Raw genomic sequence first — 12,825 nt, 5'->3', positions numbered from 1 at the left:
AGTTCGTGACAATCCGAAATCCATCCCGGGTTTTCCACACAGCAAACGCTACAGGCAGGTATTCTCTCCTCACAGCGCTGTGTGGACTGTCGCTGTTGCCAATCCCGTTCCAGTCGCCACAGGTGGTTTTCCATGTTTTTCATATAATTATCCCTTTACTTTTCCGTCTCGACTCACTGCTTTCAATGGCGAATTCTCTGATACTTGCGAACATCAACAGCAACGACCCGGACTGCTTCTGCATCTTTTAAAAAATAATGGCGGGACCTTTCGTAAATAGAACGTCTCCTCGCGACAGCTTTTGAAACACATCGTTTGGATTTTAGAACGCCTCAAACTGATGTTCTTCTAAATTTAAATTAGCTTTAAAAATGCCTTTCCCCGAGAGAACCGTTGAGCCTCAGCTGGTGAGCAGGTTGAGAGTGAGCGGTGGCTCCGAAAAGACTTTCATTACGCCGGACGGTCGCAGAATTCGCAAACCAATTTTATTGGCTTCTTTGGAAGAAGTTTGTTGTCACACTCTCACCGGCATTCTGCATCAACTGTCCGATATATCGCGGCATGCCAGCAACATATTCCTGGAAATCGAGACTCAGGCGGGGTTGATTTCGAAAAGAACATCAAGGATTCAAGTGCGTTTGGAGAGATTACAAGTCATCGCGTGCAAGTTTGATCCCAAACAGATTAAAATACGTAAGTTTATAATATACATTCATTCATGTCTCGGTCATATATTTGTTCCCTACTTTTATTTATTTATTTTTATTATATATATATATATATATATATTTTTTTTTTTTTTGTAACACGTTTATTAATAAGTCATAACGCTTAGCCTAACAGATCAGTAGTTAATCTACACTGAAATTCGGTATGACTCTTTGATTCATACATATTCTTATTAGAGGTGTCATTAACTACTGGTAGGTAAAAACATGTTTGGTAATTAATTATTACTTAAAGTTATTATAAACTGTTACTTTTTATGTTTTTGAAAACCTCACATCAGAACATTTAATGTCAACAGATATCCACTGAATGGTAGTTGGAATTTACAACTAAGTTTTAAACGCTTTTTAATTAGGTCTGCAAAACAAAAGGCGAATCTGATTGTTATGGGACAAGCACATGGCGTTTTGTTGGTGTAATGATTTGAGGTGAAGATAATGTTTCCCTAAAGGCCAGAAGTCCTGTAAAACGTGATAGAGCTGCCATGACATGCCATCTGCGCCCATCAACACCACCTCGTATTAAACGTCCGATAGATAGACAGACAGACACAGAGTTGACAAAGCTGACAATGTGCTGACCGGTATGCTACCGTCCTTTAACTTCTAACAGAGGGACGTGTTAACTGACACTACTAATGACGCGAGTCATCAGTGTAGGTAAAGAAAAGTTCCCACAGGGATCAGCTCTTGGACGTCCTTCCCTCGAAAGGAATCGTAATGAAGAACAATATCATGTCAGATGAGACAGACAGAGGATGCATGACTCACTGTGGTGATCAGTACTGGACTTGATAATAGTAACATAGTGTCTGGATTTAAACACAAACAAATGTAAAATATCTCAGCTCTGTTTGCCCTCACAATGCAAGTGAATGGTGACCAGAACTTTGAAGGTCCAAAAAAAAAAACATAAAGGCAGCATAAATGTAACCCATAAGACTCCAGTGGTTAAATACATGTCTTCAGAAGTGACTTGAAAGGTGTGGGTGAGAAACAGATAAATATCTAAGTCTATAAATCTCCACTTTAAAACAGCCCTCCAAAGCCCTCTTCTCTCCTCTTTGCTCTTCTCTTGGCGATTTGCATTCTTTGTGCATATCACCATCTCCTAGCAGGAATGAAAATTTGTAGGAAAAAAGGAGTTAAAAATGTGTCTGTTTCTCACCCACGTCTATCATTATCACTTCTGAAGGTACAGATTTAACCACTGGAGTCATACAGATTATTTTTTATGCTACCTTTATGTGCTTTTTAGACCTTCAAAGTTCTGGTCACCATTTACTTACATTGTATGGACCTACTGTATATATATATATATATATATTACTCATTTTCCAATTGTGGACATCTCCGGATGTCCCAGAGGGAGTTTTTGTCAGATTTAGCTCAGTTCTGGGGACAAAAATTTGTCTCCAAAGTATATCTAAATAAATCCACATAGTCACAGGCTTGGACCAGCTATGTATTCCTTAAGTAAAACATGGCACAAATGTGCTTACGTGTTTTTTTTTTTTTTTTTTAAAGGTCAAAGTTCACAGTGTGTGTTTGTGTATAGCTTGAAGGTGTTTGATCTAAGTCAGCTACTGTTGGCCTAACAGGGGAAACACCTGATGATGAGTCAACTGTAACATGAAAAGTTCCCCGCTTTGTCCAGACTGCATTTCAATCCAACACTGGTTACATTTTTAATGGATTTTTTTGTTTTTTAAACAGTTTCAAATAAGTATGCTCAGAGTTTTAAATGATCTCATATTTAGTGCTTATGCAAATTGTCAGGTTTTTAATTTAGGTCATGTAATAGATTGATTAATGATTGTTAATTCAGTGATGATTAATGAGTGTTAATTCAGTAATGCCTCCTACACACTACACAACTTTCAAAGACGTCGGATTGTGGAACCGTTCATATTACACAGCTGTCTGTCTTGTCATGGAAGTCGAAGGGTTTTCAAATTACATGAGGAATCGGTGACAGGGGTGAACACATTACAAAACATTTCACTATTGACGAATCCCCGACGACACTGCCTGGACTCTGAATTACATTTCACTACAGAGTACACGCAAGAAGTGATACGAGATATGAAAACAAATGCATGATCATATGTTATGCATTTCGGAATATGATGTGTATGTTTTTAATCGCCTAAAGTTATCATATATTTTATTGGTTACAATATGAAAAAGTACGTCCTACTGAAAAATCTACCTATTTGCTTACTGTCCAAGAGAATTGGCAGTTTCTCTCCAACACTTCTCTTTCTCCACCCGGTTGTGGTACAGTTCAGAGGAAACATCAAATAGGCACTGGTGCTCCTGCCAATGTTCCACTCATTTTTCCTCCATTTCTTCGGTCCAATGAGACTTTCTTGATACCGCAGCCATGCTAGTTGGTGTTCTGTTGCAGGTACATCAGGACTCCTCCCACTGAAACTTCCCGTGCCCCGTTTCTTGCTCTCTCATTGGCTGTAGGTCAACGCTGCAGTTGTATTCAGTCAAAACACATTTCACATTGCGAGATTTGGAATCGCAGACAGGTCCAGATATTTAACATGCTAGATATCTCGCTGACATCGGCGACGCGTCGGCGCTTCTCTCAGATCGCGTCTTTGATAATGCATATATTGCGTTCGTCGCTCATGGGATTGAGCTCTGATTTGCCTATGCTTTCGGGCTTTTGTCGGCGATCTCCACAAAACTGTCGGCGAGTGAAAATCGGGCCTAAAATCGTGTAGTGTAAACTCGGCATAAGTAATCATTTAGCAGATGGTTCTACTGAAGCACACTTGTTAAAGGGACATTTGCCCTCAAGCCACAACGATGTGATAGCACATGAATCACCTCTTGCAGAGTTGGAACCTACAACCTTTTGGTTACCAGCCCAAACTGTTAACTATTTGGTCACATCACCCTAATTCAATAATACATCAACATACATTCACTGAGAGGTGCTGTACTGTTACAGTACTTACACATTGTCTTATATCACTGAAAGACTGGTGGTGTGCAAACATATACAAACACACATCCTGGAACTCACTGAGCTGTGGAATGTCTCTGTCTGTCTTCCCTGGATATTTATAGTGTGTGTGTGTGTGTGTGGCTGTGCTCTTTTGCCACTCAGGCTTTTCCTAGGTCCACTGCTTGACTGTGGTTTGCATATGACAAAGGGTGGGGATGATCAGACCAACAACAATGTTGCCCCAGTTCACTAACTATCAGTGAGTAAATGATCACACCAATCTGTTTACAGATCAAATGATTATTGCATTCACTGATTGTGTGTGTTTATACTACAAACCTCAGAGGACTAATTATGACTCCCTTAGCTGGTGTGCTTGTTGTTGTCTGCTTCTAATGTCAGTGTGTATGTGTGGGCATTCAGAAAGAGAGAAAGAGTTCCAATGTTACACACATTTTCTGTCATTTTATGAGCACTCTCTGAAGTCCTGATATATATATATATATATATATATATATATATATATATATATATATATATATATATATTGTTGAAAAATATTATATTTTCATTTGATTAAAGTTTGTATGTATTTGATTAAAAACTATTTGATCATAACATTTAAATAAAACATTTAACATGAAATCCAGAAAAATTAACAGAAAAGACAATTTGTATCTATAAGACTTTATGCAGTTCTTTTTGTCAATAATTGTCTGTGTAGTTTCATAAAAAAATTTTAAAGAGTTTTTTTTATATATTTTTTTTTTATAAGTATTGAGTTAGTATCAATACCGAGGTACCAGAGCTGGTATCGTACCGAAGCCAAAATTTTGGTATGGGAGCAACCCTAATGCTATGTCATGAAAGGTGCATTTACTGGTGTTTTACAATCCCAATGATGGGAAACAATTAACATGCACTCGAATGCTATATTTTTGAAAACATTATCCTGCTTTTGACAGAAAACACGACAGAAGACGTGCACTGATTGAAATGTATTTATTGTTGTTTATTTCCCCAGCCGCTTCTGTCAAGTGTAGTGTCATTGTAAAGCAACAGCCTCACACAACTCACATGGAAGGTGTGTGTTTTAATTTCTTTTGATTTGTGAAACATTCTCAGCAGTTTGGGTGTGTGACACAAAAATACGGGACAAATGGCATCGCTTGTGGATTTTATACTAAATGCAATTTTTTTCACTCAATTATAGGACGATTTCTTATTTTACGGGACGTTTGGCAACATATATTTTGCTAATTAATTGTACCTGGTACTGCTTCAGCATGAGGGTGTCTCTCTCTCGCTCTCTCCACTCACTGACTGCAGTGACAGCGGTTGTCAGGAGCGGGGAATGGTAGAATTCAAGTGATAATGCAACAATTACAGCAAAGAATCGGCAGTTTCACAAAACAGCATCCAGTACAGTTAAAGGGAAACTAACAACAGTAGATTATGGACTTCTGAAGCAGCAAAGCAAGTGGGTATACCGAGGGTATACGCAAATATTGATCCTTAGAAGTCATTATATCCAAACAATCCTTGGAAAAAAGTAAGCATACGGCGTATATGTGCGTATGGCCCCGACTACACAACTGTTTCACATACAGCCTCAAATGCACACCAGCCATTGAGCCTAACGTCTCTCAAATGCCTAGCCAGGTTAGTCACCTACAGTAAATGCACTGATTTACAGGGTTACCACGGTCATGAAAAACCTGGAAATGGGAATTTTTAAATTGTGTTTTCAAGGCCTGGAAAAGTCATGGAAATAAATAGAATCTTAAATGTCAGAAAAGTCATCAAAATTTGTGTAATAAATTTCCTTTTTCTAGTTATGTTTTGCTCTAAAATATTTAAATAGTGAAAAAAATACTGTATTGTTCTTGTGTAGAATAAAACTTGCTCACAAACCATAGTGATGTCTGATTTGTGAGCAAATCCTTCTTTTGAGTTGGTTCTTTTGAACGAATCAGTAAAACCAGTTCACAAATTGGTCTGAATGATTCATTAGCGAATCTGAATTTGAAGAATTTTGAAAAATCCTTATCCAGTATTCATAAACAAAAGGTCTCTGGTCAAAGTTCAAACTTCAAAAAGTGTGGGCACCCTACCCTAATTACCCTAACTATGTAATGGCTATACATTATGTTTTCATGAAAAAAAAGAAAGAAAAGAAATAGTCTCTAGTTTGCCTGGCCTTATTAACTCTCCCTGCTTAGCTCTGGTAATGACGTTGAAGTGGCTGTGTTCTTTCTGCTGTGATTGTTAGTGACATGCAGTTGTGTACAGGCAGTCAGAAAGAGGCACTTAGTGCTGAGGAGAACCGGTACTGTGTCTGTTATGTTATCAGTTCTTGTGTTCTTTTAATGTTTTACTGACTCTAGTGTTCAGCAACCTGTAAGGGTGGGTATCATCTGGGGATACAATAGTGCACTGATATCTGGGTCGTGTTACGAGATAAATTGCGATTCTTGATGTTTAGTGTATTGTGATTCTAAAATGTGATATATTGCAATCTTTTACTAATTTTTTTGTCATTCATCTTTATTAGACTTTGGTGCTTTGCTCAAGTGCTGAACGTCCTGCTTTACTTCATCATTAAGCCATTGAAGTAGCGTAGTAGAACATGGGCAAGTAATTGTCAATTAAAACAAAACAATGTACAGACTAGTGTACCTTGTTTCCTTTTTATGATTATTTGTTTCCATATATCAGTACACTTTGTAACTGCATAAATATATATTAAATGCTAAATATCTATTTTTGGCATTAGAATAGGGCTACAGTATCAGAAGTTAAAATACTGAGTTTGGCTGATTGGTTTTTTAAGGCCACGAAGGCGCAGAGAATTGCCTGCTTGCATGTGAAGGAGCGTCTGAGACATGTAAACGACCAGTCACAGTTCGTTTTGTTGATATGTGTCATCGTGCTACAATAATAAACCGGTGTACAACACAGTCTCATTTAAACAATCTGCATATCTAAGCAACGGCGCATTAAAGTGCTCGCCTGTTTCCTTCTCCGTCTCTCTCTCCTCAACAGTTCCCTGTATCTCTTAACTGTCTTGTCTAATGATAAAAAGGCAACTAGCAATTAAACTTCTAACATATACTGTCTGCAAATATGCGGATATCATATTTAAACAGATGTAATTCACGAACCTTACAAAAATCCAGCGTTTTCTTCCTGTCCAGCGCTCATCTAATGTCTTCCTCTGATGCATGTACTCCATCAGCCAGAATCAAAATCTTCAGGATGAGGATAACATTTTCCACCAATAATTCACAAATCATAATGGTCAGTCCGTAATAATCCAAGCAGGCAATCCACGACATTTAAGCTCTCAGTAGATTGCTGCTCAGTAGATCGCTGGATCCGTACGAGCGTAAGTGCAACTTCAAAATAAAAGCGCTTCACGTGCACTATGAGTAAATGTCTTATTCACTGTGTATTGTATGTACAATTGGTTTGATTGGGTCTTTTATGAGTAAATGCGATTGGTAATGCGCAAATGCCATCCATTGTTGCTGGACTACTGTGTGTACTGTCATTTCCTTCTTTCTAATGTATAAACACTTTCTTTATGCAGAAATACATTTCTAAAAATGTTATGACTAAACAGAAATCAGAAGAAACTACTGTCTACCATTTAAAAAACAGTATTATTTTTATAGATAATTAAATATAATAAAAGTTTATTTATATAACTTATTAATATAAGTTTTGTGTGAAATTGAGTAAATATAGTGCTACATTTTTAGCAGTTTTATTTTTGTTATTTACTATATTAAATTGTGTGATATATCAGCATTGTATCGATCTATCTGCCACCCTGCTCTCTGGATATCGGCAGTGGCCATTAAAAAACCCATATTGGTCGAACACTAGTCCAGAATGCAAACAGTACATTGAACATTAACCTGCAAAGCCTAATAGACCTTATTCACCCTAGCTTCATCTTTGAATTTTAATGGGAATGACAACAAGGCTGTGAGGGATAGTCTTACCATCTCTTCAATGGCACGAATGGTCTAAAGCTGGATAAAGCGCCTAGATCACATCTGATTTTCCACAACTCATATTGTCTGGAGTTCTTTGTATACTGGATGTTCTTGGACAGATATTTTATCAATGTTTTATCCATCGAACGATCCAAAAACACTTTAAACTTCAGTACAGCCTATTGAAGAGACTGTAAGGCTATCCCTCACAGCCTTATTGTCATTCCCATTAAAAATCATAGCTGGGATTTTAAGCCTGCAAAAGCCATGGGGATTTAAGGCAGATAACATCAGGCCTGGACATGTGAAAGTATGTTTGAGTCTTTATGCTGGGAAAGTGAAATTTTTCCCAATGTGAGGCCAATCCTCATATGTATGAGTGGTGTTAGGAAAGGGCATTAGTGTCATGACAGTATTTACAACACAGATGAAATGTTTCCATGTGTTTCTGTTTGATGTCTAAGTGATGCAGCAGCTTTGTGCACATAACACTGTGTGCTTCGGTTTGGTGCGTAAAACAGCCATAGAGTAGATCCTTGCTTGATTCCTGCTGTTGTGCTGGTTCATCCCCACCCAACACTCCCCAAAATTGATCCCTGTAGAGTTCTAGCACATCTAGTTTAGTGTGTTATGTTATGTTAACAACCTTTTAACCATATGCAGATGAGATTTTGAAATCAACCTGAGGGTAATCATTGAACCACATTTGCATGATTGTACCTGTTATTGTTTTGTTATGTGAAAGTTGGATCCTGTTTCAAGTAACAAAGTTGTATTAACTTTGTGGTGTTTTTTAGGGTTCCCACAGTCATGGAAAACCTGTAAATATCTGGCAATTTTAAAATTGTGTTTTCCAGGCCTGGAAAAATCATGGAAATTTTACAGTCATACATGTATACATTTATCAAGTTATGCTCTACTCTAAAATATTTCTTTGACTAAATATTGCTGTTGTGTACAGTACAATTCACACAAGACAAGCTGGCTCACAAATTCGTGATTCCAAAATGATTCATAAACAAAATGATTCTTAAAAAATAATCTAAATTTGAATGATTTTTAAAAATCTTTTTATAGTTATCAGTCACAAACACCTGGAAAAGGTCATGGAGATTCACTGGTCAAAAAGTGTGGGAACTAAGGTTTAGGCTTTTGTGGAAATACTCTTTCCCTTGGTTTGATTCAGTCACATTGACCCTTCTGGATGTCTGAGGTTACATAAGATGAATTAAAAACAGGGAAGATTTGAATTCATACAGATGGTGAAGCAGAGAAACATAAAGAACGGAATGAGTTGAACAAGATGGATGAAAGATGTGGTTGCGTAACAGGTTTTGATGGACTGCCAGTCTTTAATCCACCATGTTCTGCCAGGCGAAAATAGGCTGGCCTGGGCAGATACCATCTTACAACTGCGGGTGGGATGTTAACCCATGGCTGATAGGCTGGCTGAGGGTTAAGTTTATGTCCTGCCCAGGCCCTCAGTGATCTGTTTGTAGGAAAAAAGCACAAATCTTTTTTAAATATGATGCAGTAACTGCAGGCGGCAGAACAGATACCCGCACGGCTTGCCAAGCTTATGTACAAAAATCCTGCCGCTTTGTCGTACACGACTGTTAGTTTCCATACAATTTTCGCGCTGTTTTGTTATCGACAAAGTGAAAATGTTTAAAAAAAAAATTCTGAAATTTGCCGTCTTGTCTGTTTCCATGCAAATGGCCTTTTAACAATAAAATGGTGTGCGTGATGATGTCATGCTTTAAAAAACACTTTGTCGCATAAGTTTTGGTTTATCGCAGAACAAATCTGCCTTTAAGCCGTTTCCATACAGAAATGTGTGTATATCGCTAATTGTGTACTTTTCGCCTCCCAGATGTACCTAATTCTCCCTAAAGGAGAGTGAGACAATTCATTGAAATTTGCCAGCTTACTGTCATTTTAATTTCACAAATAAATGCAATCAGAAGACGAGGAATTGCAATCAAAAGGGAGCAGTTGCCCTTCTGGTAGGATTTTAATATTGGTCCTGATGTTGATCATCTAATCTAAAGCATTGCCATCACAACTGCATTATGTCCCGCATATTTGTCCAGCAACTTTTAGCGACCAACTGAACTTGCAATTTACACTTTCTGAAGAAGCTCAGCAAATGCGAGCCGAGGTCAAGAGGGTTAGATTTAAAACATTTAAAAGTTTTAAAATGTTCAGATGTTTGTTTTGATAGTTTATAGTCTTGAAAAAATTGTAGAACATTCTGAGAATGTCATTCAGCTGACTTTTTATCATCTACAGAACAGGATAAGGCTAATTTAAGTTTGTGTAAAGAAATGGCAATTTTATAGGCTAACAATATTATTTTTTCATTTGGTAATTTTTTATTTTTATTTAATGCTTCATTCATTTGGTAATTTTAGCGATAATTTGTGTTTCCATCAGCTATATCGGTAAACTTTTTGATGCGCTACACTTTGTCGCAAAAAAACCCTTGGATGGAAACGTAGTTAGTGGCACACGTCTTTTCAAAATTGTTTGCATGTCATTGCAGTTTGTGAAAAAAGATCATTTCTAATCACCTCTCAAGTAACATTTTTTGGAGAAATAAAGGGCAGTTTATTGCTCCGTTCAAAAGTACAGCGTGTTTTCTCTCACTAAGATTGAGCTGAAGCATTGTTGCATTGGTGCGTTCCACACTGCTTCTCGTGTGAATGGAAAACACAGGCGGGAAGATCACAAGCAACGCTTACCACCTACAGTATTGTTTACAGTGTAAAATGCCCTTAAAAACAAATTATATAATGTAAGTATTCCGGAAAAATAAGTTCTAAATTATGTCATTTAAGATCTCAAAATTTTGCTCTGCAATCCTTTGTGTAAAGTTGGCAAACAAAATCCATCAGACAGTCTGTTATCTATGCCATCTCTCACCTTTTATTCAAACTGTCATTCTCTGGTTGGAAGCTTTCATGATATCCTTGCCTTTCATATTTGGCTGGTCCAGGTGTGGCTGTGTCCATTCAGTGTTTTGTTTTTGAGACCTTGATCTTTCTCTTGATGGATTCTCTAAGATCTCACCAGCCTCTGCTGCCCCATATGTGACCTGATTCAATTAATCTAACCCCTGACTGTTCTCATGTCCTTTTATTAAGCCTTTAGTATGCATACTGTCTGGAAGTGCACAACTGTATCATATACAGTCCACACTCTCTGTTTATGGAGTTGAGTGCATTTCTCATCCTAAAGCCAAATGGATAACTGATGGTATTACTGAACTAAATAGACCTTCACAAATATGCCATTTTGAAGTTCTCAGTTTCGGGGATTTACAGGCTGCTATTAATTTGAAAATGCATGAAGAAGCCATGGCCTTTGGAACTTAAACTGCAATGTGACTACAGCATTTGGCAAAGAGTTTGTGAATGAGACTGCTACTTCATATTAGGGATACACCAAACTACAAATTTTGAAAATCGACTAGTTAGTGGGTTGCTTAGGGGTGCCCTAGGCTGGTGTCAGGATCACCTGACCCCTATTGCATGTGTTTCTTAGGGGGCATTTATAAAACAACTTTCATGTTCAAGAACAACTAGATGGAGCACAACAAATTTTGGCTTAAGGAATGTTCCTGGTTCAAAACAATTTAAGCTTTGTGGCAAAATGTTTATTACCAAAAAAAAGTTATTTTGACTTGTCATTCGTTTAATAATAAAAAAAAAAATCCTTAAAACACACACTGTTTCAAAAGTATAGCCACAAGAGCCATAAAGAGCCACAAGAGCCTAAACATTATGGCTATGCGTTAACTTGATTTCAGTGTGATAAAATCAGTGTTGACCGACATTAAAGAGATTTACAAGATCACAGGGTTTAGCAGCGTCACATCGACTGGCCCCTTTCACTTAATTTGTAAGTGCCTTACTGTAACCACGATATGTGCTTTTTTTTTTTATAACAACAAGGTTTGAGGTGAAATGATTTTTTTGTGGTATCAGCATTATGCCACAAATGCTGTCGATAAGCTTAACTTGTATTGAACCCGGAACATTTATTTTAAAATCAACACTCATGGCGGGATGCTCAGTAATAGTGGCTAAAGACATCTGTCTGAATGTATATGCAGTTTAAAAAATATAAAAACTAAATATAATAATACAAAAAATAGATAAAGTAATCAATCTCACTAATCGACTTGTCAGTTGTTGGACAACTAGTCAACCATTTTGACCAATCACTAGTGTAGTTCAAGCAGCTTTGGTTCTCTTGCCTGGTCTCAGTTTGTCTCAGTGGGCGCTGCAGATGGGATCGGGTAAGACGTGTGTTTGTTTTGTGCATTCACCAGTCCATGTGTCCAAGCTCTCTCTGTAGGCTTAGGTTTGTTTTTCCATTTGAGGAACCCTGGGGCAGGACAGAGGGCTGCCTTGTCCCGTAACACACTCATGATGGTGATGATGATAACGATGAAAGCTGTGTTGTCCTTGTGCTGAGGCCTAATCCAATAGTCATTGTTTTCCAAGAGCTTCCCCCCTGCATAATGCATCAGATCAAACAACCCATGTACTAGGGCACACATAGATGTTGGCATGTGCCCACACACACATTCATGAACATGGGGGCCAAGGTAGGGTATATGGATGTAAAGATCTTACTTACAAGTCAGTTTAAGACATTCTTTGCATTACAGGCCAAGTATTAGAAAAAGGTTAGAAATAGGTTTGAATGACAGTGGCAGCTAGTTAACAATAAATCATCAATACAGAAAGTAATAAAGCCAGTAATAAAGATTAGTAAATGCAATGCAGAGAAAAAACAATGTTGTTTATGTGCAGCAGTTTATGACAAACATACATTTGTTCCTCATTTTATGATATGGTTGCTTTATTGCTAGTGTCTCAGAGTGTCGCTTGTTTATCAACCAACATTGAAGACACTGTAGTTCTATTGGCATTTATCTTGTCCATGTCGTTGTGTGGACAAGATTCTAGAAATAGACTCTTGATTCTCTTTCCCTTTTAGAGACAGAGAGAATCATTCATTAGTTCTGATTCCACCCATTCAGTGACAGAAGCTTTCCACATCAGTCTTAATCATGTCAAAATGAGGCCTTGTTGGGTTGTTTTTGGATTAGGATAAA

The 12,825-nt window shown here is 37.6% G+C and overlaps 1 protein-coding gene across 5 annotated transcripts in view; it reads left to right on the top strand.

The window, feature by feature from the left end:
* The first annotated feature begins 187 nt into the window (after window positions 1-187).
* LOC127416025 (NHS-like protein 1) overlaps window positions 188-12,825 on the top strand; it is a 154,056-nt gene continuing 141,418 nt past the window's right edge. For 3 of the 5 annotated variants that reach the window (XM_051655098.1, XM_051655101.1, XM_051655096.1), the window contains exon 1: window positions 189-693. In XM_051655098.1, coding sequence (XP_051511058.1) covers window positions 372-693 — 322 coding nt within the window. In that variant the 5' untranslated portion in view covers window positions 189-371. Of the gene's footprint in view, window positions 694-12,825 lie in introns of all 5 variants that reach the window. The other 2 variants (XM_051655095.1, XM_051655094.1) reach the window with 1 other exon arrangement.

The sequence above is a fragment of the Myxocyprinus asiaticus genome, chromosome 25 (genome assembly GCF_019703515.2).
Source record: "Myxocyprinus asiaticus isolate MX2 ecotype Aquarium Trade chromosome 25, UBuf_Myxa_2, whole genome shotgun sequence".
Classification (NCBI taxonomy): domain Eukaryota; kingdom Metazoa; phylum Chordata; class Actinopteri; order Cypriniformes; family Catostomidae; genus Myxocyprinus; species Myxocyprinus asiaticus.
This window is presented reverse-complemented; position numbering and strand designations above follow the sequence as displayed.